At 35.6% G+C, this 27,375-nt stretch overlaps 2 protein-coding genes across 2 annotated transcripts; one reads left to right on the forward strand and one right to left on the reverse strand.

Moving 5' to 3' along the window:
• Window positions 1–3,800: 3,800 nt before the first annotated feature.
• LOC142643099 (glutamine-dependent NAD(+) synthetase) lies at window positions 3,801–11,611 on the forward strand. The gene is made up of 13 exons (XM_075817658.1): window positions 3,801–4,233; window positions 5,400–5,705; window positions 6,186–6,409; window positions 6,586–6,689; window positions 7,147–7,281; window positions 7,510–7,678; window positions 8,111–8,246; window positions 8,320–8,458; window positions 8,963–9,139; window positions 9,608–9,775; window positions 9,895–9,990; window positions 10,921–11,049; window positions 11,174–11,611. Exons 1-13 carry the CDS (start codon window positions 4,040–4,042, stop codon window positions 11,390–11,392), a joined length of 2,196 nt encoding a protein of 731 aa, XP_075673773.1. The 5' UTR covers window positions 3,801–4,039; the 3' UTR covers window positions 11,393–11,611.
• A 3,239-nt stretch (window positions 11,612–14,850) lies between these two features.
• On the reverse strand, window positions 14,851–19,164 carry LOC142611922 (endoplasmic reticulum chaperone BiP). The gene is made up of 8 exons (XM_075784076.1): window positions 18,905–19,164; window positions 17,735–18,002; window positions 17,432–17,646; window positions 17,075–17,317; window positions 16,175–16,654; window positions 15,885–16,039; window positions 15,679–15,761; window positions 14,851–15,594 (listed from the first exon to the last, which is right to left on the reverse strand). Exons 1-8 carry the CDS (start codon window positions 18,960–18,962, stop codon window positions 15,093–15,095), a joined length of 2,004 nt encoding a protein of 667 aa, XP_075640191.1. The 5' UTR covers window positions 18,963–19,164; the 3' UTR covers window positions 14,851–15,092.
• Window positions 19,165–27,375: the final 8,211 nt, after the last annotated feature.

A 27,375-nucleotide genomic window follows, 5' to 3' on the forward strand; every position in this document is an offset into this window, starting at 1 on the left:
TACTCCCAAAAAAATTTTCATGTATTTTGAGTTTTAGATTGTAGTACTGCTTAAAAAGTTGGAATGGAATTATAATTTTATTTGTTACCTAGAAAACATTGATTTTCTAGGTGTGTGGGTCTTTTTTGCACATATTGGGCTGGGTCGCCTGCCGCTACACTAGACCCTATAGTTTTCTAGACCAGGGAGTTGTGACCGGTCCAATAGCAACCCTCCTTCGTTCGGCTTGTGTGCAAACAATGAGTCCAACTCAAGGGAAGACGCTGCAAAGTGAGTTTATTCCTTGTTTCTGTCGCAGAAAGAACTTTTCTCCAGTTTCTGCTGCAAGTCTGACTTTTCTACTGTACAGTAAAACCGTCTGTCCACTATAAAGTCTTCTATTGTGCATTAGAGCTGTCTGTTGTGAAGATGTCTGCTATAAAGCTGTCTGCTGTGCAATAGAGTTTTATGAAATATGAATGACCATTCTTCGTTTTTTACTGCAGAAATATTTTTCTACTTCCTGCACATAAACAAATCTAAAACCCAAAGAAAATACCAATCAAGCAAGTGTTAGCTAACATGGGTTGGCATATTCTCAAATATATACATATATATATATATTCATATACGTACTCGTACGTATACACAGAATGTGAAAAAATAAAATATATGTATATATATATATACTTGTGGCAGGATCATAGGTTCAAAATAAAACACGTAACAACAAATATAGAAGAAAGTTTCGGCAGGAAAGGTTTAGATAACATGGTAAATACAATAAAAAGGTGCTACAGCAGAATAACTAGTACAACAAGTAAAAATACCACAGCAGGACAACTGATGCGACAGACATGATAAAAAAACGTGCTACAGCAGGATAACTAAATATAGCAGATATAAGTTTTAATGAGTAAAATCAAATATATTTGCGCTCAAAATCAAATATTGAGTCTTCCCATAGAATAAGTAAACCAAGAAGGAACCCAAACCCCAAATTGAACAACCTTGTCATAGGCTCCTGCAATAAGCTTTTGCCATCAAAGTTGTGCATTTTGGAGAATAGGCCTAAATGGTTACTAGCTATCATTTTTTGGATACTTTAAAGAGTGGGTTTGCTAAGAGGGAGAGAAAAGATGGTCTATTGATGCATGCCCCTATTACTGCCGCGGTTTCTCTCTTCTTTTTACCACTTTCTTTCTTTCTCTCCGTTCTTCTTTTACTCTCAGTTTTCTTACTACTCTCTTGTCGTAAGTTGTTTTTCTCACTTGGGTCTTTTCCCTTAGGTGCTTCCTCTCTTGGGTTCCCTTCCTATTGGGTCTCTAGTCCCTTTCACCTCTGGGTTCCTCCCATTCCCTCATCCATGGCTACCTCCTTTTATAGTGATCAAATTCAATGAGATTTTTCCCTTTTATCCATAGGGCTTCACCAATTGTTTTTGGTTCGTTGGGGGCATCCATTCAAGACTACCCACTGACCCATTGGTTGCCCAGACCACTGCCATTGCTCAGTTTGTTTGTCGCACCATTACTCATTTCACAACAAAACTCCTTTTTATTTGTTCTTACTGTATACCTCTACCTCTTGGGCTATCTCACTACTTAGCTCTATGGCATGCATCAGATGGTCCCAACCATTTATTATTTCTTTTGTGTAAGATACCATCCCAGCAAGGTATACTCCCAAAAGAAGTTATGGCAGGAAACCAAATATAGACCCCATTTTCCCCCCACCACCAAACCACACCCTCTGAATTTCCTTGACCATGGGCCCACCTCTCTTGTATTGGCTGGGAACAGGTTAGTGGTGTCCCGGCCCTTCTGTGCTGGCTCTGTTGTTTTCTGTTTTTGTCTCCCACGCTGTTTCTGCCATAGCAAATTTGTTCTCTTTTTGCCTGCTGCGTGTTCTTTGTCTTATTTCATCATGTGTTTCTTGTTGTGTTTGTCATTTTCCTTTGGTTTGACTTTTCTTTCCTTCACGTGATTCTTGCTGCTAACACTTCCTGCCGTTCTTTATCGTGCTTCTTCATATTAGCTTTCATGCCTATCTTCTTTATCCAAAAGGATTTGGGCATTTGTGGGCCAAATAATGTTGATTGGATCAAAAGGGTCTTGGGCCCAATTTATCTTCATCTGCCGAAACCATTCTGCTAGAAAGTTGTATTCTATGGCAGATTTGTATTGCTGCAACTCATTTTCCCATGCGTTTCTTTTTTTGGACCTCTCTTGCTTTTTGGTCTTCTTGGTGGGCTATTTGGGCCTTGCTTTTTCATTGGGCTTTCCTTCTCATGGATTTGCAAAAATGGCCATCAACACTAGGTTTAAATATTTGAAACTTATAATTTATCTAATGAAAAAATCGATAACATATGTCTTTTGTTATCATTTTCTTTTCTTTTCTTTTCTTGCCTAAAATGGGTGTTCATTAAAAACCAATTAAGCTAAAAATTGCACCTAGACTCATGTATAATGATAAAGAAGAAAGTATGAAAGACAAAATTTTCATTGTGTATGGTTGAAGGTATTTGATGAAGAGTTTCAATTATAGCATATGACATCATTTATTACGAAAATTTAAGTGTTGTGACAAGATTTTAGCAAAATTCAATTGCTTATTGTTAGAAGATGATAATATTCGTTATCATTTTTAAAAGTTTTTAATAAGTAAATATTGTCTTTAGCAAATAGGTATCAAAATTCTTAAATGAATGAGATTAACTTTATATGATATACATTTTATATGTATATAGTTTTATATTTCTTCGTATAAAAATTTTATCATAATTTTCGAACCGAAGAGGTAGCGTGTGGCACTCATGCTAGTTGTCATTAAAATAGCCAAAAAATCTCCACTATTATTGGTAAAAATTTTGCTGCTTTTCCAAGAATCTGAACCCGTCGGACACTATACGCTAACCCGGCCACAAGTCATTGCTGAACACTCATCAAGCAGGTTTCTATTCCATATTCCAAATTTGATATTCCATAATTCATTCAACATTTGGAAATTTTCATAGTTCTTTCAACACAATTCATTTTGGAAATAAAAGACTTTGATTCTTAACTAAAAAAGAACTTTAGGAAAGTTACTTGAAATTCAATTGATAAAACAAGTCAGAAGTCATATCAACTAAGGCTTGTAAACATTCTCAAAAAAAAAAAAAAAATTAAATAAAGAGAAGAAACTTTGGTTGAGTAGTTTAAGATGAGATTTTTATAGTTATTTGAAATACATATGAATGAAAATGTGTGTGAAAATATGTGTAATATTGTTTAAAATATAAAAATATGTGTTTGAAATGCTAAACTAAACAGAACACTTATAAAAGCGTCAAAAATGTTGACGTCCAATCGAAATTATCGCTGTAGTATAATTACATCGTACAAACACGTTTGGTAAAGGCGACTCTTGTTGCTGTAATAACTAATAGCAACTGGGTTCATTTATAAACTTACACAAAACAAAAAGGCATACTTAGGGGGTGTTTGGATTCAACGTCCAGCGTCTACGTTTTGGATTTTTTTTTTTTTTTTCAGCGTGCTTGTCACTGTTCATTGTCCATGAACAGTGATTTTAGGCCAATGTACAGTAATTTTTGGCATATACAGTATTTTTTACACATTTAAAAATTATTTTACTACAGTATTTTCAGTTTTCAGTTTTCTATCCAAACCTCCTCTAATTTTATTTTCACTAATTTTTTTTCCTCACCATTTTGAGTATTTGACCCGTCCAAGGGTCCAGGAAGGAACCCGTTGGACACTCTCTGCGTTTACCACACAGCTACAGAAGCCAGTCGCTCAGAAAATTCAATTCCCACCCTTGAATAAAAAAAAGAATCCAAATCCCAAAACTTCATATAAATCCCAAACGAACAATTACCAATTCCATAGAATTCCACAAAGAAATTCATTTCATTCACAAACAGAAGTCCCAAACTCAGCATATTAAAAAAGTTTTCCGTCTTTTCCACACACACATAAATTCAATTTCCGAACACTGTTTCAGAATTCCTTAGTCTTGGTTTTAGAGTTTGAGTTTAGAGACAAAGAAGAAGATGAGGCTGTTGAAGGTGGCAACGTGTAATCTGAACCAATGGGCCATGGATTTCGATTGCAACTTGAAGCAAATCAAAGAGTCCATTGCCATGGCCAAGCAAGCTGGAGCAGCCATTCGCCTCGGTCCCGAGCTCGAGGTTACTGGTTATGGCTGCGAAGACCATTTCTTGGAGCTCGATACCGTTTCTCATGCGTAACTCTCTCTCTCTCTCTCTCTCTCTCTCTCTCTCTGTGGTTACTGTTATATAACACTTTTATTTATTTATAAGAATTACTGTTATAGAACACACACATATGATAAATATGTATATATTGTTTGTGGGTTTTGCTTTTGAATTCTTGGTTTTGTTTTGTTTGGAAAAGAAGTAAACTTGGAGCTCAATTTGGAAGCAAGTGTGTGGAAAATGGTGTGATTTTGTTACTGTTATATTATACTATCATGGGTCACTTACAGCTGGTCTAGCTCTTTTTGTTAATAACTTTGCGTTAATATTTTAAAAATATTACGGTTGGATTACATGTTCTCTATGGTATTAAAACGTGCCAAATTTTTTGTTAATTGGTGGGTCAAGATTAAGTTTTATGTTACACGACATAATAACTTTTTTTTGGATTGATATTTTTAAAATTTGGATTACATACACTTTATGTTCTAACACACATGCCAATTTTTGTGTCAATTTGGATTTTTTTTTTTTTTTTGATTGTTAGGTCCATTTTTGTATATAATTTTAAAGTTCAAAAAACTTGAAATTTAAACATTTATGGATGATGTAGTTATTGATATATGATAATCTTCATATTTTTGCATGCAGGCAGGGTATATAGAGATGACGTAATCCAATAGTGAATTTTAAAAAACCAATAGAAAGTTATTGTATGTGTTTGTATTGCTTTTGATTCATTAGTTTTTGTTTAGAAAAATATTAAAATCGATCAGTTTAGATGGAAGTATATGGAAAGAGTGTGAATTTTGTGGAGCATAGGCTTTGAGTGAGTAAATTTATGTGTTAAATCGAATTAGTTTGTTGGTTGATGCGGCAGATGGGGTAAGAACAAAAGCTTCCACTGAATTTATATCAGAATCATTAATATTTAGTAGTGGGGTAAAGCTTATAAAAAAAAAGTAGTGGGGTAAAGAATTGGAAAACCATGAATAGAAGAGGGTGGTGATATTGAATTTTATTGATGATTGATTTGATGAAAGATGCCATACTTATTTTGCTGATTCAGTGGACACGAAATGTTGAGATTCTGACCATCATGTTCTTCTTTGACAAATTGATATGTGAAAACGTTTTCTTTTTGTAAGAAGAGATTTTGGTTACCTGCTGATGGCAATGTTTGATGTGATTGCAGATGGGAGTGTTTGAAAGATATTTTACTGGGTGATTGGACTGATGGCATATTGTGCAGCATTGGTATGCCTGTCATCAAAGGATCAGAGCGTTACAATTGTCAAGTTCTATGTTTTAACAGAAAAATTATTATGATTCGCCCGAAGATGTGGCTTGCAAATGATGGAAATTACAGGGAGCTTCGTTGGTTCACAGCATGGAAGCAAAAAGACCAACTTGTGGACTTTCAGCTTCCAGTTGAAATTTCTGAGCATATATCACAAAAATCAGCGCCTTTTGGTTATGGATTCATTCAGTTTCTAGACACGTAAGTGACAACATTACTAGCACTGGTCCTGGTTAGAGTATTTAGTCTTTTGTCAGAACTTATGCCACCTGTTGCTTTTGTAATTATATGGTCAAGCAAGACTGAATAATAGAACACTGTGTCACTACACAGCCCCTATTTTCCACTTTTTCTTATGAAGACATTAGATGGAAAATTTCAATGCCTCATTCTCCCCATAGAAGTTCTCTCATTGGGAAATCCCATAGATGCATAATATCAACTAATTACTTTTTTTCCTTTTTTTCTATAAGTATAACATCAACTAATTACAAAACTCATGAACAGATGAAGTTTATAAGAAAATTTTTGTTGGGGATGCAGGATCTGTGTGGTCCACATATAATTTTGTTGTATGCTTTTATGCATGTCAGGATGTATGGAAGATTGATAATTTTTATGAGCTTCTCACTTATATCAGAAATTTGAAAGTTAAATGTCAAGCATTTTTTCCCTTGTTAGAGCTGTTGCGGCTGAAGTTTGTGAAGAGCTTTTTAGTCCTGTTCCTCCTCATGCTGACCTTGCACTGAATGGGGTTGAAGTGTTTATGAATGCAAGTGGAAGTCACCATCAACTAAGGAAGCTTGATCTTCGTCTTCGTGCTATTATAGGTGCTACTCATACTCGAGGAGGGGTTTACATGTACAGTAATCTCCAAGGATGTGATGGCAGTCGTCTTTACTATGGTACATAACTATATCTTAGTTGAATCGACATTTGTACTTCATTCACTTACTACTAATATGAAATACATATTGGACTTTGTTTTCTTATATGTGGACATTCTATCTTCTGTTTGATGCTTATTTTGGTTTCCCTCTTTTGTAAATCCACTACTTGATACGTACCTTATTTGTGGCAGATGGATGTTCTTGCATTGTTGTAAATGAAGATGTGGTTGCTCAAGGCTCACAGTTTTCTTTGAAGGATATTGAGATTGTGGTTGCTCAAGTTGATCTAGATGCGGTATGCTGCATCTTGTGTGTGTGTGTGTGCACATGTGCGTTTGTGTGAGCGCCAAGCATATCAGAAGGCACTATATGACATACATTTGATAGTGTGGATTGGTTTTACCATTGTCTTTGCTACTTTGAAAATGAATCACCCATTGATGCTCTTCCTAAATATTCAAAGACATTTATGTGTTGCATCAATACCATTACACTTTTATATTTTCCTGTCACCCTTTTAATGTATAATCTGTTTGAGCATTAATTGGTTGTTATTGGTGACTGTTAAGTAAATTTGCCCATACAAACAACTTAACAGGTCTGTGAAAATAGGCACCTATTTGGATAATCATGCTGTTAATCTGATATTCATGCTATCGATTCAAATTTGTGGCATTTCTTGTGATTATAACCTTCTGTTGTAAATATAAACAATTAACTTGTGTTTCCTTAACTTATGTGCTTGATGTCAGGTTGCTAGTCTTAGAGGATCTATAAGCAGCTTTCAAGAGCAAGCAAGTCGTAAAACCATAGTTCCTTCAGTGGCAGTACCATACAAGCTTTCTGAGTCTTTTAACCTGAAAACGTGTCCTTCCAGTCCACTTGAGGTTTGTTCCTGGTTCAGCAAGGACTTATTTTACTGATCTCATGTATTGGGATGAATGCTTTACTTATAAACAGTTTGCATTTAGCAGTCTTGTGCCCTCTTGGAGATTTTCTGAAATTTTAATTTTTATATTACTTGTAGTTTTATAATATTTGTAAGAAGAATTATTTTAACAAGCATTGTATGATCATTCTAAAACCAAGCACTTTCTAAATTGAACATGATTCAGATTAAATATCACTGTCCTGAGGAGGAAATAGCCTTTGGACCTAGTTGCTGGTTATGGGATTATTTACGAAGGAGTGGTGCTTCTGGTTTTTTGCTTCCTCTTTCTGGTGGAGCAGATAGCTCCTCTGTAGCTGCAATAGTGGGTTGCATGTGCCAGCTTGTCATAAAAGGTCGGTTTTAATAAGCATAGCACATTGATGCTGCAATCTTGTATGATGCATTTCATATATATGTTCCCTCTCAACTTTTGATTTAAATAATTTAGGCACTACATGCTACATTTGGTGTAAAATGACCATTATTTGGAATGTGTGACAGGGGTATGTGACCATTTACATGCTTTTGTTAAACATAAGACGTGTAGATTGTTAACCTCTCAATTTCATTTCCTTTGATATTGAGTTCTGGATGTAGCTTTTTTTTTTAGCTGAAAGTTAATTAAATTATAGTTGGACCTAGAAAAAGTATCTTCCCTGGCTACTGCAATGATTACTAGGGCTGCAGCAAAGGCAGAGAAAGATTGACCTATTTTTACAACCCTGAACCAAGTATTGTATCTTCTGATTATGATACATTAAAATGTAATGCACATTTGCTTGCAGAAATAGCAAATGGGGATGAAAAAGTCAAAGCTGATGCTATACGAATTGGGAATTATACTGATGGACAGTTTCCTATCGACAGTAGAGAATTTGCAAAGCGCATATTTTACACAGTATTTATGGGATCTGAAAACAGGTTGGTCCATGTACGGAATAGAATAGTTCTTATAGTGTCATATGCTCTTGTTGAAATTGTGTTAACTTTGCAGTTCTGAAGCCACAAAGTCACGAGCAAAGGTACTGGCAGATGAGATTGGCTCATGGCATCTTGATGTTTCCATAGATGGGGTTGTTTCCGCACTTCTATCTTTGTTTCAAACTCTTACAGGAAAGCGACCACGCTATAAGGTAAAAGGATTTCTGATATGCTATGGTGGCTGCAGTGAAAGACTATTACAATTGCTATATAATCCACTTATCAAAAAAAAAGAAAAAGAAAAAACAATTGCTATATAATCCATTTGTTCCAATTATATTGCTTGTTAATACACAATAATTCTGGGTCATCAATAAGGGTGTCATTTCTGGCATACATTGTTACGAGTTCTATACAATCCATTAGGTCCAATTATGTTTCTTTTTTAAAGCCCTATATTTTTCGGTCATCAATCAAATCTTTATGTTTGCCTGGCTACACCTTTCCAATGAAATTTTATTTTAATGCCATACGGAGAATGTGTGTGTGTGTGTGTGTTTACAATTTTTTTGGGGGATTTGAGAGCTTGGTTTATGCTTTTCATATTGGGGCCTTCTGCTTTGGGGAGTAATGAAATTTTGTAGCAAATTCACATTACAAAGTGTAAGTAATTATGTTCTAATTATTCTTCATTTTTTTTTTTTTTTTTTTTACAGGTAGATGGCGGATCTAACATTGAGAACTTAGGTTTGCAGAACATTCAAGCTCGAATCAGAATGGTGCTAGCTTTTATGTTAGCATCACTCTTGCCATGGGTGCACAACAAACCTGGATTTTATCTTGTTTTGGGTAGCTCCAATGTGGACGAAGCATTGCGTGGTTACCTAACAAAGGTAATATTCATTTTAACTTTAGTTAAAAGTTAGATATTAATTACACAACCTTCATTCTAATAGTGAAATTGGTTAACAAGTCAACCTTCTGTCAGTGTGCATTTACTTTAACTCATCTAAGTCTAAACTGCGGGTGTCCGTTTCTTCTTCTTTCAACTTCTCTCCCCCTTCTCCCCCCCCTCCCCCCCCCAATGTGCAGTGGCCTCTCTTGTATGGTTAGTATATTTTTTATTTCCCAAACTTTGGCTGGACCTAGTTAAACCAGGTTTTTTTTACCCTCCCAACTCAGAGGGAGCAAGCCAACTCTGTGACATATGAAACAAAAGAGTTAGCTGTGAGGGATTCCTCTATTCTGTATAATGTTGATTTGCCTAGATGCTTTTACAATTCAATTATATAAGAACTCATTTTTATCTCGATTCTGTTTTATTTCAATTATATGAACTCATGTCTATCTCTTTCACACAGTATGATTGCAGCTCTGCAGATATTAATCCAATTGGAAGTATTAGTAAGCAGGATCTTCGGTCATTTCTCCGATGGGCTGCCACCCATCTTGGATACTCATCATTGGCAGATATTGAAGCAGCCCCACCAACGGCTGAACTGGAGCCTATACGCGCCAACTACAGTCAGGTAATGGATTTAATATTGAAAACAGTGGGTCAAAGATATAAGTTAAAGGGATGAATAAGTCATTCTCATCACCATTTTTTTTCTTTCTGGTAAGTCTAATTCTTTGTTCTACAAAACAGTTAGACGAAGTGGACATGGGAATGACATACGAGGAACTCTCTGTCTATGGAAGGTTGCGGAAAATTTTCCGATGTGGTCCAGTATCTATGTTCAAGGTCCGTTTTTTGTTTCCCTGTTCATCTCATAAATGAATCTCACGGAGCTTCATTGGTTTTCCTTCTCTCAAATTAATCTGTGATAGGAACTAGAAGTGTTGTGATACCATGACTCATTTTCTTGCTTGCTTTGGCACATCAGGAAATACTCTTTATGGTGTCTCCTTTTCTGAATTGTCTTTAAACAGATTTTGTGGTGATGTATAAATTTTAGATGTAAAATAAAAATTATTATAATAACTTCATCTGATTTAAGGGTGCAATATGAATAGACTGAATATTTACTTGAAAATAATAATATTAACAATAATGTATAATTATAAGTTAAACATCTTCAAGATCATACCAGGGGCTTGGATCCTGCACTCTGTGATTTTCTCATTAAGTTTTGTTGGATTCTACCTTGATCATTTTTCGTGTTTTTAGTTCTTTAGAAATGGGACCAGAGATTTGGCAGGCAGAGTTAATAGCCACTAGCAGGGACCCTCTGTTATGCTTGTTTACTGATGCCATTGGATGAAGGAAATAATCAGATATCTAAATAAGCTGAATTTTCCAATCTTGAGCTCAAAACTCTTTTACATGATTTCTCTTCACATGGGTGGCAGATACAACACTATGCCTCAATTTCATTTCCTAGTTTTATTGTTACCAAACCTTCTTGGCTTTTCTCTGAGGTGGTTTTCCAGTTTTTTTTTTTTTTTAATTGTCCCCTTATAATCTTTTAATACATGTACCTTTAAAGAAAAGATAGAATAAAATGAAAAGATAGTGTTGGTTATGAGTCCTCTTTCTTTATATGCGCTTTTATTAGATGACTTGTTATATACTTATATTATCAAATCTATAAGGTCGTTGGATCCAATTGACATTTTTATCTCTGATGCCCGTAAGCACTCATCAGTTTTGATACTATTTTTCTTATTGCAGAACCTCTGCTATAGATGGGGTGCAAGATTAACTCCATTGGAGGTGGCTGATAAAGTGAAACACTTCTTCAAGTACTACTCCATCAACCGACACAAAATGACAGTTTTGACACCTTCATATCATGCTGAGGTAAGTTGACCTAAGAGAGCAAGGTCCAGAGTTATATATTTCCAGCTTGGAAACTTCTAGTAAAAAACCACGTTGTATTTATCTTAATCCAGTAAGAGCTTACACCTCTCTAAACTACATGCAGAGTTATTCACCAGAGGATAATAGGTTTGACCTTCGCCAATTTCTCTACAACGCAAGATGGCCATATCAATTCCGCAAGATTGATGAACTTGTGCAAGAGTTAGATGGCAACAAAGTTGCCATTGAAGAAGACCATGAAAAGTTGGGAGCTATATCACATGGTGGAGGTGGAATGGGAGTTGCTGCAGCAGGCTCAGGCAATCCAAATGTTGGTATTTAATTGAAACAAATACAACCTTCTTGTGAACTAAATTGGTACAAATAGATTTGTCTATTTTATTTCTTGATACACTGTTTTACATGATGAAATTGTGACCAGTTAATGCGTTTTAATGGGTATTTGCCGCCCCTAACAGTTGTATTGATTTTGCCTCACCTTAAGGCTATTGTATATTTATTCATTGATTTAAATAAAAACAATTCCAAGTCTTTCTTATCCTGCAACAGGATTCAAATGAAAGAAACTTTGAAAAAACCTAGACTGAGCCGATTTAAATTCATGCAATTGACAACTGGAATTGTGGTCTAGTGGTATCTGGTTCCCTATATATCACAAAGAACAAATGGTAAAAGTCAACCAAATTCAGCTAGCAGCTTCAAAACAGGTCTGTTGTAAGCCCTTGGCTATGGTCAAAGGCTACTTAGCACTCCGTTTGGATAGAACTTATTGTTGAAAACTGAAAACTAAAAACACGGTAGTAAAATAATTTTTAAATATGTAAATAGTACTGTGGGACTCATTTTAATAAATAAAAAAAAAAAGCTAAAAAAGTACATAAACAGTGCACGCACAGTATGCGCACTTTGTCCCAGCAGCAGAAAAAAAAAAAAAAAAAAAAAAACGCAATGCTGAAAACGCAGCCACAATATAAGTTGAATCCAAACACATTCTTAGTGAACTGTGAACATTGGAGGTTTGGTTTAAAAGAAATGGGTGTTGTTCCATTGCTCTTTGCTCATGTCCCTACTTCCATTCCCTGGCATTTTGTTTTCCTAACCGGCTTATGGAGCCTTTGGATACACAGGAACGGGATTATTTTTAGCAATAAAGCTCTGAAGCCCGGGCTCCATCAAATTTGTATTAGCAAGGCAGTGGAGTTTTCTGCCATTCTGCCTACTTCTCTTTCTTCTCTAGCTCGGACAGTCATTCAAGTCAAGTGGAATAAACCATTCCTGGGCTGGTTCAAACTAAACACAGATGGATTGTTTATGGGAATTGTAGGTGCACAATTGCACCTGGACCCAAGAACAGTTATGGGCTCAGGCCCAATGAGCCTTAAACAATAAAAATTTGTAGAGAGTGGGCTTGAAACCCAGGTTAGAAGTGAGTGAAGATTAAATGACAAACTAAAGATTGCCAGTATTTGGAAACGAGAAGTAATATAAATAGGTCTCCTCGGACGTAGGCGAGAGCTTATATTATCTCTCTCTCTTTGTCCTTTTTCTTTTTAGGTTACAAAAAGTCCGTCGTCATTTCTGTTCTAGATCTCCCCTTAAATACTCTTCTTTTTAATACTTTATACACGTGTTGCCCCAACTCCTCCCTTAGCCTAGATATTTCTTTTCTTAGTGCCTTTGAACGACTGAAGTTTCCCTTCCACTGTTCAAGTGTCACCTCCCCATTAATGCGGCCAGGGTGGTAGGTGCAGGGTCTTTAATGTGGAGGTAGCAGCCTTTACTTTTGACACTTTCCCAACATCGGTGCTTCTAGGACATTCAAGGGTTCACCCCCTTTAACCACTGGTCTTGACCGTGTCATTCACTAACCTGTACCATGAAGTCCCGGGTTCTCTGGTGTTAGTCCGAGGATAAAAACATCCTCGGCTGGATCCTCGGATCCTCGGCTGGATCCTCGGATCCTCGGCGCATGGGCCGACCTAAAGTACCAACAAGCCCTAAACCCAAGAGCAGGTCGGCCTTCCTTAGTAAGGCCCAACGGCCCATATCCCTATTAAGATCTTTTTACCCCCCACAGGAATACTGGCCCAGGAATTATTCAAGATGATTGTAGCAATTGGGTGAAAAAGGTCCATTGGCAAAGCACTAGCTGAAATTTGGGCACTAATAGATGGTCTTTGGTCTAGGGAAAGATCTAGTAATCACTCAACAACTTATTTTACTGAAATTGAAAACTTTTTATTAAAAACAAAAAGCTAAAAGTTGACTTTTGGAGCAATAGAACCCACTTTGGGAGGAAAAATAAACTAAAAAGTAAAATAAGCTAACTTTTTCTCAAATCTCAGGCAATGCACAAAAGCTTGTTTTGCTTCTCAAAAATAAGCATTCATCCAATTTACTATTCCAGAACGTCATAATTGATTGTAGGAATATCAACCAAGATTTCCATTTCTGGAATCTCAAGCATGTTTTCTGTAAAACCAACAGATCTGTTGATGCTTTTGCCAAGAGAGGCTGTTTTGAAGTGGCTGATTTTATTTTGTATAAGGAACCTCCTCTTAATGTTTTATTTTTGTTGGAGTTTGATAACTCTGATACTCTTTCGAGTTGGTTTGTAAGGACTTAGTTGTGTTAGTGAATGCGTATGTTACCCCAAAAAAAAAAAAAAAAAAGGTGAACATTTCCAAATTCTTTGCTACCAAAAATATAGAAAAACGATGGAATTGGGAGTAAATGTAGCTATGTAATCAAGGGCTAAAGTAAGACCTGTGTGATTTTTGGCATTTAACTGAGTAAAAGATGAAAAAATGATTCAACTCTCCTTACAATATTTAATCAATAGACCTGCAAAACAGCTTAGTGGTAGAAAACTTTCGTGATCCATCACCTTGTGAGTTTGAAATTGTGGGTTCAAGTAGTAGCAAGTCTCATTATGGCATAGGTGGTCTCCAAGCCATTCATGACTAAGATTTAAGTGGGCCAAAAGCAATGATCACACCTGTGAGCTTTTTTCTTTTTTTTCTTTTTTTTCTAGTAAAAAAATAAAAGAAAAAGAAAGATTCAATCAACACCTCACATTACAATGGGAATGATTCTTCTCTAGCAAGAGAATGATGCAATCCTTATGATTGATATAGGAGATTCCACCGGAAAAAACGTTCTTCCAAACTGACCAGCAAGTAAAACTTTACTTGTCACTTCACAATTTCAAGGTCCCAACTACCATTGGCCGGAATCTACAGCCAACATTGCATGTGTTACCAGTTATCTTCTGAGAGATCTCTTCAAGAACTCCTACGGGTTCTGGGCATTTAAAATTAGCCACCCTTTCCTTGCGCATTGCAATTTGCTAAAAAGCCATAGTGGTCTGAAGTTTGTCCATGGGAGACTATTCTTATTGCAGCAATGGCTGCAACCATTGCTGGGGTAAAAACTAAGGCATAATTCATCTCTAGAATTTTAATGGAGGTTATGAGGGTTTTTCAGTGCTCTGCGGAGAAATGAGTTTTCTTGATGGTCATCAGTTAGAGAGATGCAGAGTAGCAACCAAAGCTTTCTAGACCTTGTTCTGGTCCTTTGTTTTTCTTTTTTTTTTCTTTTTTAATCTTCTCTTTTCCTCGTCCTTCATAAACCTTTTGGCCCAACTTGGATAGATTGATTGCATATATATAGTCAGATCCAAATGAATGAGGTTCGAGAATGATTTAACTGATATCAGTCCCAAAAACCAAAACAAACCGAACTCACACAAATAGGCACGAGAAAGCACAAGTAGAAGACTTAGAAAAGGTCGCTTTTAACATAAAAAAGAAACAAATACAAGTAAAATTACTAATACCGAAAGACCTGAAAGTATCTTCACCTCAAAAAACAAGCGAAGTAGGGGAAAATTTCGTTCTTCCCCCCTCAACTTCCCACCACCAGAAAAATTACAGTAAATGTCTCATTGTTCTAAGCCTATACCTCAATCTTAGTTTCTCATTCCTGCTTCCTCAGCAGTACTAAAATGAAATTAAAGATGTCTAAAGCTCATCGTGTGAATCATCATCCTCCGCTGATTCTGACTCGCCTCCTGGGGCACCACCTGACCTCTGATAGACAGCGGTAATGATTGGGTTACAAACGGCTTCCACCTCTTTGAGCTTCTCATCGTAGTCCTCTTTCTCGGCACTCTGGTTGTCATCAAGCCATTCAAGGGCGTCCTTCACAGCAGTTTCAATTTTTTCCTTTTCATCTTCCTCAAGCTTGTCAGCAAGCTTGTCTTTGTCGCTGACCTGGTTTTTCATGTTATAGACATAGGTCTCCAGGCTGTTACGAGCATCAATCCTCTCCTTCACCTTCTTGTCCTCTTCAGCGAACTCCTCTGCTTCACGAACCATACGGTCAATCTCCTCCTGACTCAGGCGACCCTTGTCGTTTGTGATGGTGATCTTCTCTGATTTACCAGTGCCCTTGTCTTCTGCCTTGACGTTTAGGATACCATTTGCATCAACTTCAAATGTGACTTCAATTTGAGGGGTTCCCCTGTTAAAGAATGGGATAACGTTAAGCCAAGGCAAACATTTGAGGCATACTTTAAAGTAAGATTAACAAAGGCAGAAAGCAAACCTTGGGGCTGGAGGAATTCCAGAAAGATCAAATTTCCCAAGATTCCTACAATCCTTTGTGAGACTCCTTTCACCTTCAAAGACCTGATATCAAGACAGGAGCATCTCATATAAGATTTACCCAGTTCTAGACAGCAACACTTAATTTGGGGTGGAATATTCAAACTTCAAGAATTGGAAGACAAGCAAATGAGCATAACATTATACCTGAATGGAGACAGTAGTCTGCTGGTCCTGGTAAGTAGTGAAAACCTGAGATTTCTTTGTTGGGATAACAGTGTTTCTTGGAATCAATTTGGTCATCACTCCACCAACAGTTTCAATTCCGAGGGTCAGGGGAGCCACATCCAGGAGAAGGATATCTGCACCCAGAATACCACATGAATATTTGTCAATGCTTCCAATATAGTTCATCTAAAGTCTCTTTGGCAATGTATGATACCACTTCAAAAGATACCATATTTGATAGCATACTAACAGAAAATGCAAAATAATACCTTTGGTTTCTTCACCACCCTCTCCACTCAAGATGCTTCCTTGTACAGCAGCACCATAAGCAACTGCCTCATCTGGGTTCACACCCTTGTTTGGTTCCTTCCCATCAAAGTAGTCCTTAAGAAGCTGTTGCACCTTTGGAATCCTAGTGCTGCCACCAACAAGAACAATCTCATCAATCTGGTTCTTCTCCAATCCAGCATCATCCATAGCCTTCTTCACAGGTCCCATGGTCTTTCTGAACAAATCATTGTTCAGCTCCTCAAACCGAGCTCGGGTCAATGGTTCAGAGAAGTCAGTACCATCAAAAAGTGATTCAATCTCCACACGGACTTGGTGCTGGCTGCTAAGAGCTCTCTTGGCACGCTCAGCTTCCCTTCTGAGCTTTCCAAGAGCTCTGTTGTCCTTGCTGATGTCCTTGTTATGCTTTTTCTTAATCAATTTGATGAAGTACTCCATAATTCTCTGATCGAAGTCCTCACCTACAAGGGAATAAACCTTTGCTTTTAGCACACAATTTCAACTTCTACTGATGATAGCGAAGCAACATGACGACCTACTATTAAAAACTTTTCAGAATTTCAAGGGTTTTTTCTCACACAAAACAAGAACTTTTGCAACATCCAAAAAAATTTTCAAGATATTTCAACATCTAGTTATACACAATATCAGTGCCTCTGAATTTTGTTATTCATTCAAAGTCCATGTATTTGTTGCAGTTGAAGTAATCGTATTTTCCAAATAAATTAAGAGAGGCACATTCACTACCAAATCAAAGCAAAACCCTATATACACATCCAACAGATATAATATACTTCTCCTATGTAGTGCATGCATTCTACCACATGAAAATTTATAAAAGAATAAAACAGTGATTAAGAAGGCACACTGCACATTCTCACCTCCAAGATGAGTGTCTCCGTTGGTGGCAAGAACCTCAAAAACACCATTATCAATTGTCAAGATACTGACATCGAATGTCCCACCACCAAGGTCAAAGACAAGGATGTTCTTCTCACCACCCTTCTTGTCCAAACCATATGCGATAGCGGCTGCGGTTGGTTCATTGATAATTCTGGCAACATTCAATCCAGCAATAACACCTGCATCCTTGGTAGCCTGCCTCTGGGCATCGTTAAAGTATGCTGCATATTGAACACAAAATACCAATAAGTAAAGCTAAAATTAACCAGTGTCGAATCATAAATTACTACATGGCAATTGGGGAAAGTGCTAGGTTACAATTAAGCATTACTCACCAGGAACTGTGACCACGGCATCCTTGATTTTCTTCCCAAGGAATGCTTCTGCTGTTTCCTTCATCTTAGTCAGAATCATAGCACTGATTTCCTCAGGACTGAAAACCTTGGTCTCACCATCCTTGATCTTTACTTGAATGTAAGGCTTTCCATCCTTGTTCACAATCTTGTATGGAACAAGTTTCATGTCCTTTTGAACCTCCTTGTCCTCAAACCTGTCAAAGAGGGGAAAATATCAGTGACTACACAATGATTCCTTACCGACTCAAACAATGGAAAACCAACAAGCAAAAGATGCATTACTTTCTTCCAATAAGTCTCTTGACGTCAAAGACGGTCCTCTCGTGGTTAACAGCTGCCTGGTTCTTTGCAGCCTCACCGATCAGTCTTTCGCTGTCGGTGAAAGCAACCCACGATGGGGTGATACGGTTACCTTGGTCATTGGCTATGATTTCAACATGGCCGTTCTTGTAAACACCAACACACGAATAAGTTGTGCCAAGATCAATGCCAATAACTGTTCCCAACTTGGTGGCTTCCTCTTTCGCAATGGAAATTGCAAAGAGACATCCTGTTATGCCGCAAGCAACATTGTTAATTACCAATCCAAATAAACATTCCAATATTTTTCAACCATAACTTTCAACCACAACAAAAATCAAAGCAAGAAATAACCATTTCATGACACAATCACATATCACTCAAACACATACATGGCACAATATTAAATCACACGTGCTTGTATTTATTCACGTAAATTACATGCATTTGGTGGATTCAGAACCCACGACGAAAATGCCATTTGAGTCAAAGCCCATTGGCTACATGTGTTTATATTTAAAATTCATAATTCATCCATAAGCTCATCACGTCTTTTACCCGATCAATCCTAAGAAGATATTGATTAAAGGATCGAATTCTCATACTAATACCATTGCTATAATAACTCTATCACCATTTCCCAATTCTCTTGATTGATCAATACACGTCAAACTAAGCTTGATTAACAATCCTAATCAATCTCAGTCCCATCCAATTTCTCCATAAATTAATTCTCTCTTTTTTTCTTTTTTTGATAAGTGATTAAAAACTAATATTCACTAATTACAAAGTACGAAAATTTTGAAAATTAATAAAATAATAAAAAAATATTCAAACACACATTTTCTTCATACATGCATACATGCATATTCAAACCAAAATTTCAAATGCTACGCTTTCTAAGATCATAGCGATATAACTTCGGATCTAATACGTACAAAAATCCACTAAACTCCGATCAGATCTAATACTAGTCACTACAATAAAGATAAAGCTTTCGAGCTAGAATTAACAATTAAGTTCGCTCAAACACATCAAAAACGACCAAATCAAAGCCAGATCTACCGCATTTTCAGTCACAAAATCATCACAAACCAGTAAAGAGAATCAGATCTAAGCCATGAAGAACAAAAAAAAAGAAGGATCATTTACCAAAGAAAACGATTGCTAGTACAACTAGAGTCCCGCGTGCTCTCCACGAGCCAGCCATTTCGTCGCGTCAAACAACTCTGCTCTCTCTCTCTCTCTCTCTCGCTCTCTCTGTGTTTTTCTCTGTGAGATTCAAAGTGGAGCTGTGTTAAAATGTTATATAAGAGTTAGAAATGGGTTTCGGAGATTGGCTTTGGCTAAGTCTTCGTTCTCTTAATAGAACCGCGCGTGACTGGAGGGGCCGAGCCCTTTATATATAGACTGGCTTTTGCGCAAGTCTCCGCTTCTATCGAATTTTCGAGTGCACGCATTGGCTAGTGTGAGTCATCAATTAGTGGGAATATGTCATTGGGGGTGACGTGGACCAATCAGATTTTGAGGACGAGTTCCATTGTCCAATCAGATTTGTTCTTGTGTTGGGACGATATCAGCCGTTGATTTTCAGATGTGTGTCCCACATTACACCAAACCCAGCGTAGTTTCCTTCTTTCTTTCCTCTTTTCCTTCAGATGATGCTGATAGATATTCTGATATGCCTTTTTTGGATATTGTACGACTGCCGTTTTGGGTTTTTTAATGAACGACAATCCTGAATCGCTAGGCTTTCATGTGAAGCCCCTCCTCCGCTTAACGACATTTTTTTAATTAAAAAAAATAGACACACACACACAAAAACAAACAAAAAAACAAAAAAAAACCCTGTGGTTTCCTGTACAAAACGAAATTGCTTGAAGTTTTGAGTGTATCAATTTATGTAAAATGGATTGTTTTATGCATTAATAATATGTAACACTTAATCCCATGAATTTATTATTATTATTATTATTATTATTATTTGTAGATAGATCTATAATGTCATTCTCAAAAAAAAAAAAAAAATCTATAATGTCTATCCTATGTTGTTCTTAGCGTAACACAAAAGTCTGAGTGTAAGATACAATTATAAATATGTGCAAGTGTTATTATATGAGCAATTCACTACTATTTTCATGGATAGTTAACGGTCTACGTATATAACAATACCAAAAGAATTTAAGTATATTGCTCAAAGCTTCAAAAGGTATTGCATTTCACGGAAAAACTACAATGGTTTTGTGTACTTTTCCCTCATTTCTTGTTCATTTATTTATTGGGTAAGTAGTAATTAGGGTGCGTTTGTTTCGACAGTAAAGCAATTCCGAAAAATGTTTTCAGCATTTGCGGGTGTTTGGCAACACCGAAAATTTTGGTCAAACGGAAAAGAGGAACCAATTGACTGTAAAATAAACCCCCCCACCTGTAAAATGAATTTCATGTCTATTTTACCTTCAAATTGAGTTTGCCGTTGGAAAACAGAGAAGGAGAGGGAGAGAGCAACAACCCACACCAGAAAAGAGAGAGAGAGAGAGCTAGAGGGAGATCGCCGGTGAAGCCAAGATCACGTCGTCCTCAACCCAAAGGCCCGCCGTCGAGCTCGCGTCGGGCGAGATCGAGGCGCGATCTTGCGCCGTCGAGCTCGCGCAGGGCGAGATCGACGCGCGATATCGCACCGTCGAGCTCGCGCAGGGCGAGATCTGTTAGGATTAGTGCCCTTAAATCCTATTGTATGATGCTATGTATGATATTATGTATGACATTATGTATGACATGATGTATGACTTAATATTGTGATTGATAAAGTTATTTTATTATTATCTAAAATAATGGTAACATGAATATGAGACATTATCATATAGTCCATGAGATGCATTGTATGTGATTTATGTGAAAAGTCACAGAAGATGTAAATCACAAGTTCTTTGTAAACTCAGAATTAATAGTTCGTAGTCGGTGATGAAATTGGGCATTTCATCTGCGAAGACTATAACGTGTCAACTAAGATAATTTGTCTTGATCATGGAAGTGGAAGCTTCTAATTGATATGTTTTAAGAGTTAAAACATATTGAACAGGACCGCTGTGAGATTTATTATTCTCCTAATGACTGTCAAATGAATAATAAATCTCACGACTTCGATTTGCATGAACTCTTAATCCTGAGAGAATAATGGACCTGATCATGAAGTGTAAGTTGCTTTGATATATCAGGAGTGAGATCTGAAATAACGGTCAAAACCTCAGTATGTTGGGCAGCCACATTTAGTGTTGATGGAACATATATTCTCAAGATGGAATTCATAGTCTCTTGATGGAGATATAAAATAGTCCCTTGAGATAAGTTTAATAGTTCAGTTATTCAAAGAGTTAGGCATAACCACTTTAGTAAAAAATTGCTAAAGTATATATTTATGAAATTGGATTTCATAAATATATAATGAATAACTTTAAAGAATTAAACCGGGTACTCAAGGATAAGATGTAGTAATTTACAAAGTGGCAGTCTACATTTATGATTTTGTGTTACTACGAATATTTTATGAAGGGGTTACGTGTATAATAAAGTCTTGGGATATAATTTATTAATAAGGCCTAGAGTGCAATTATATTTATATAGTGGTATTAAATATAATTAATGGTAACTTTGGACTTGTCAAGAGTTGACGGAAAAGCCCAAGGCCCATTAGAGCTAGTGTCTTATTGGTCCCTTTTGGTCCCACTTCAAGCCACACACTAAAGTCCAATTGGAAAGGCCCAATAGGCCAACCCAATTAGATAATCCATTAGTTATAAAGGGAGAAACATACATAATTTTTATTAGTGAGAAAGAAAACAAATAAGAAACGGTGTGTGAGAGAGTGTGAGACACACTTTCATTCTCCCTTTGAAAAACTGATTGAGAGACCACACATCTTGGACGTAAAGTGGAATTGGAGTGAAGATTAAAAGTGTTCCCAAGTGCTTCTAATCTTTGTTTTGAATTTCTCCACACCAAGATATGCCATCTTGTTCTTAAATTCTGAAATTTACATAGTGCACGTTATCAATCATGAATGAAATAGATCCTTGTTTGTTGCTTCCGCTATGTGTTTTGTATGAGATACAAAACCAGAATTTTTCCTTCAAGATCGACGCGCGATCTCGCGCCGGGCGAGATCGACGCGCGTGATCGCGCCGGCGAGATCGGTGACCCACCAATCTTCCTCCTCCCTTTCTCAGTTTAATTTGATTTGGCCATGGTGTTTTATTTGATTTTTGTTTATTTAGAAGTTGATGGATTGTAATGTTCTATTATAAAATTTGTTTGGAATGTGAGAAAATGGTTGAGAAAATGTGAAAAATCAGTAAAAAATTTGCATTTTCAGAATGTTACCAACCACTTGAAAATATTTTCCAAAGTATTTTTTAAAATGCCACCAAACGTCTAAAAATATTTTCCTTTCCCGAAAATATTTTCACCTGAAATTATTTTACACTCGAAAAATATTTTACACCCAACCAAACGCAGCCTTAGTTTCAATTAATATGACATAAAAAAAATTATTTTACAATAATGATGTGAAATATGTGTGTTTTCAAAATACAATTATAAATATGTACAAGTGTTATCATATGAGCAATTCACTACTATTTTCATGGATAGTTAATAGTTTACATATATAACAATACCAAAAGAATTGAAGTATATTGCTCAAAGCTTCAAAAGTTTTTGTATTTTACGGAAAAACTACAATGGTTTTGTGTACTTTTCCCTCATTTCTTGTTCATTTATTTATTGGGTAAGTAGTAATTAGCTTCAATTGATATGACATAAAAAAAATTATTTTACAATAATGATGTGAAATATGTGTGTTTTCAAAATACAATTATAAATATGTACAAGTGTTATCATATGAGCAATTCACTACTATTTTCATGGATAGTTAACGGTTTACATATATAACAATACCAAAAGAATTTAAGTATATTGCTCAAAGCTTCAAAAGGTTTTGTATTTTACGGAAAAACTACAATGGTTTGTGTACTTTTCCCTCATTTCTTGTTCATTTATTTATTGGGTAAGTAGTAATTAGTTTCAATTGATATGGCATAAAAAAAATTATTTTACAATAATGATGTGAAATATGTGTGTTTTCAAAATATTTATTTACATAAATACAAATATATATATATATATATATATGTGTGTGTGTGTGTGTGCAAAAATATTATTTTAGTCCTTAAAATTATGAATTTTGCTTTTCGTCCCTAAAATTTTATATTAAAAAAATCATCATAAAACATTTTAAATAGTTTAGGGCAATGTTATTAATTTAATTATGTTTCACTTAAAATGGTCGAAAAATTCTATCATGGTCAGTGAACTAGTACAAATCACTCCTCTATCCAATCTCATTCTAAACTCTAGTTCATTCAGCTTGTTTCGATTCATTCCACTAAATTTTGATTTTGGCTAGTATGTAAACAAATCATTATTTTGTTTCCTAAACCTATTTGTTTCATTATTTTACTCAAATATGAAATTTTATTATTATTTTCAATAAGAATGTGTTTTTTTTTTTTTTTTACTTTTACTTACACATGAATTTTTTTTTTTTTAATAATTAAGATTTTTTATTCATTCACTCATAATCCCATATATGACATGACATGTAATAATAATATTATAAATATATATATTAATTGATTTTGAAGTAATAATTGGATATGATAGGCATTATGTAACAAAAATTTAGGCCCCGTTTGGGAGTTCATAAGGGAATGGAATGGAAGAATCATAAGTGAATGGAAAGGAATGGAATGTATTTAAGTAAGGGAAATGAATGGAAAATAATGGAATGGAATGGAATTAAGTAACCTTGATTGGATGTTTTAAAATAAAGGAATGAAAATGAATAGAATGTAAGTAATCTTGTTTGGGAGTAACATGAAGGAATGGAATGGAACCATTTTATGACAATATTACTATTAGACCCTTATTTTAAAATAAATGGTTGAATATATAGGGGTATTTTGGGAGTTTTAGTAAAAAATTCATTAAATCTAATTTCATTCCCTCCAATTCCTCCCAATTTCGGGAGGAATAAAAATTTGAGGTTTTAAGGGAATAGAGAGGAATGAGTGTTCTCTCCTACTCATAACATTCCCTCCCACTTAAACTCCCAAATAAGGGAATGGACTTTCAATTTCCTCCATTAAAACTCCTAAACAAGGGAAAGGAAGAATATTCTAAAATTATTCTTTTCATTTATTTCCAATCCATTCCATTCCATTCCTTCCTTCCAAACGAGGCCTTAAATATATTTATTTTGCAATAATAATAATATTAATAACTCCGAAACTGTACATATGAATAAATCAATACTACAATATTCCGTTCTATTATGTCAACTGAAATCATAACTGGAATAGAATTGACAACTTTTGTAAGAACACGAAATTAGGTAGCCCGAGCCCACCAAAAACAGTGATGTTGGATTTTTTAAACCCAGTCCAAAACAATAGATATTTGTATAGAGAGCAAGATGAACAAATGTGGGTTTTGCCTGAGGACACAGATAGGAAAAGAAATATCAAAAGTTTAAGGTTTTAATATATGAATGGAGCTTTACAAGCTTGCCCAATGACAAAGTTCTTGGTTGTTACAAATACTGTTCACTCTCACTCAGCTACTATTCTCTCTGTTACCTCCTTTTCTCTCAATTCCTGCTGGGATCCCCTTTATCTGAGAATCCCCTTCCTTTATATACTTCATGGCATCTTATATCCTAGCCCTCCATCTTTAATTCTCCAAAATCTCCTTAGGAACTTGTCCAACTAGACTCCTAGTGAAGGTGGTGGAAGGAACTGTTGAGCTGTAAATCCATTATTCAGGTCATTTCCTCATTAATGCAACTGATAAAACTGTTGTCAACCATTCAATGTGGAGGAACAGGTGGTACTTTACAAGAAATGTCATACAAAGATCTCATTCAACCCCTGAGGCACCCATCTGCACCCATTATATCCCCCATGAGCGCTCCGTCACTTCTCATTCTATCTTTAAACCACCTCACTCCTTGGGCCTTGGATGCTCCTTCTAGAGAAACAGCTGAAAGTTACGGCGGTGCTTCCCATCTTCGGTCCTCAAGTCCCTACAACTTTAATTCAGGGATGAAAAAATAAATTTTTTACATTTTCAATAGTTTATCAATGAAAAAGAAACTTCTTAAATTTTAAGAACAAAAAACTATATATATATATATATATATATATATATATATATATATATATATATATATATATTGCAATTTTTTAGGGAAAATCTTGTAAGAATATCATTAGTGAATATGCAAATTATTGTTCCATATTATAGTAATAAAATATGGTAATTTATTGACCTCTTTATGTATTTAGTTTTTATTTCTTTATGTGGTGCTTATTATTGTGAATGTTTCAATTTGATTGTATCTAAATCAAACTATTAGTGTATATCACTTTCATGATCTCTCCTTCAATCTCAAAGTTAAGCCATTCCATCTTTCTCAGGTTTATTTCTTTTAAGTCTCACACACTCCTCTCTCTTTTTTGATTACTATGTTATGTATGTTGATAATGCACGAAAATCGTTAGTGAGTTGCAGAATAAGAAAACAAGAACCAAGCAGAAGGCACTAACGTGGTACCGGCCAGAGACTCTCCAAAGGTTAAGTCAGTGAATGAGAAACTTCGAAGAACTCTATAGTGGGAAAATTAGAGATTTTCAGCATACCTGGAAAAGGAGGTGAACTGTTACTTATAAAGTGGTGGGGAAGAGCTCTAGATCTCGAGAATAGGGGGATTTTCCTTATAAGGACGAGGTGGAGTTGATGATATCGAGATTTTAGGGATACTCTCTATTCTGGGAGGTGAAAATCGTGTGATGTTGCCTTTGTGCGTGATATGCAAGATGTTTCCGTATGTGAGTTTGTGTGTAGACCAAGTAAGGCCATGTAGGACCCGCTAGTGTGCTTCTCTGTCAATTAAGAGTCTTTCGTCGGTCTGTCAGGGTGACATGCCCTTCAGCTTTGTTGTTGATCCGTCTGCTTGGTCGTCGGTTTCCATGGAAACCAACGGTTCTTGTGAGGTCGACAGTTTTGAAGGAACCGTCAGTTTTTTTCTTGTTGGGCTTTGTTTGTTTTATGGACCCCAATATTCTTTCCAAAACACCCTCATCATATTTTAATTTTTGTTTGAGTATATACATATATATTTTTGGATTGGGTGTGACATAGGAAGAGGAAAATAGGTGGGAAAAGCTAAAGCCCTTCAAAATCTTAGATTAGATCTACTTCAATCATATCTTTTTGTGATTTTCGTGTTTATTAAGGTTTTTATTTTGACATTGACTTGAAGCTTTATGGATGAGATGATATATTGTGATTTTGTTTCTAACTTGAGTTGTTTGCATTTTTTTTTTTTTTTTGAACAAAAAGAGAAGGTGAATATGTGGGAGTGTGTGACCAATATATTAGCCCAAAACTATTCAAACAAAACCTTGTACACCGTATCACACTGTATTGCACCACAATTATAACCGTAAAACTGAGGTGCGGTGTGGTTATAATTTTGGCCAAACTGCACCACCCGAAACCTCACTAAATCGCACCGTAAATACCCCTAATTGTGATAGAATGATTTTTTTATCATGTTTTACATTTTACAATCAAGTAATTAAAATCCAGTTATAATGAAATATATTTAAAATGTATGACTATTGTTTTTAGATCATGGTGTTGTCAACAATTTGTTTTCTGAATCTTGGATCAAATTAAATGATGAGTTTTGGAATTATTAACAATAAAAAATTGGATTGGTTTCAAATTGTGATGGAAAATGGTTATAAATTGAAATAATGCTTGGTTGGTTTCAAAGTGTATGATACAAGCTCAACTTTTTGTTGAGCTTGAATTTAAATTATTTGGTCTCGTTTGAGAGGAGGGAATGGAATAGAATGGAATGGAAATGAATGAAAATAATAATTTTAGAATATTCTTCTCTTCCTTTGTTTGAAAGTTTTAATGGAGGAAATGGAAAGTCCATTCCCTTGTTTGGGAGTTTAAGTGAGAGGGAATGGAATGGGTAGGAGAGAACACTTATTCCTCTCTATTTCCTTAAAACCTCAAATTTTCATTCCTCCCGAAATTGGGAGGGAATGAAATTAGATTTAATGAATTTTTTACTAAAACTCCCAAAATATCCCTATATATTCAATTCTTTATTTTAAAATAGGGGTCTAATAATAATATTGTCATAAAATGATTTCATTCCGTTCCCTCCATATTACTCCCAAACAAGATTACTTATATTCCATTCATTTTCATTCTTTTCCATTCATTTTCATTCTTTTAAAACATCCAATCAAGGTTACTTAATTCCATTCTATTTCATTCATTTTCATTCCCTTATGGTCATTCTATTTCATTCCCTTATGAACTCCCAAATGATGCCTTAGACGACAACAAAACAATTTCTTCATGTATACTTTTATACTCTACATGCAATGTATCTTAAATTTAAGTAACTTTACCGAAATAAAGGGCATGTATGATACCATTTTTTAATTTTTGTCTATGCATCTTTAACCGAAATAAAGGGCATG

The sequence above is a fragment of the Castanea sativa genome, chromosome 1 (assembly GCF_040712315.1).
Source record: "Castanea sativa cultivar Marrone di Chiusa Pesio chromosome 1, ASM4071231v1".
NCBI classification, from domain to species: domain Eukaryota; kingdom Viridiplantae; phylum Streptophyta; class Magnoliopsida; order Fagales; family Fagaceae; genus Castanea; species Castanea sativa.

What these genes read in the sequence shown, in the direction of transcription:
- LOC142611922 (XM_075784076.1), bottom strand. Translation starts at nt 18,962, where the DNA reads ATGGCTGGCTCGTGGAGAGCACGCGGGACTCTAGTTGTACTAGCAATC. An exon ending in AAGAGACTTATTGGAAGAAA is followed by an intron (nt 17,647 to 17,734) that starts GTAATGCATCTT and finishes CCTCTTTGACAG; the next exon opens with GTTTGAGGACAAGGAGGTTC. An exon ending in TGCCGTGGTCACAGTTCCTG is followed by an intron (nt 17,318 to 17,431) that starts GTGAGTAATGCT and finishes TTCAATATGCAG; the next exon opens with CATACTTTAACGATGCCCAG.
- LOC142643099 (XM_075817658.1), top strand. Translation starts at nt 4,040, where the DNA reads ATGAGGCTGTTGAAGGTGGCAACGTGTAATCTGAACCAATGGGCCATG. An exon ending in TGCGTGGTTACCTAACAAAG is followed by an intron (nt 9,140 to 9,607) that starts GTAATATTCATT and finishes TCTTTCACACAG; the next exon opens with TATGATTGCAGCTCTGCAGA. An exon ending in CACCTTCATATCATGCTGAG is followed by an intron (nt 11,050 to 11,173) that starts GTAAGTTGACCT and finishes AACTACATGCAG; the next exon opens with AGTTATTCACCAGAGGATAA.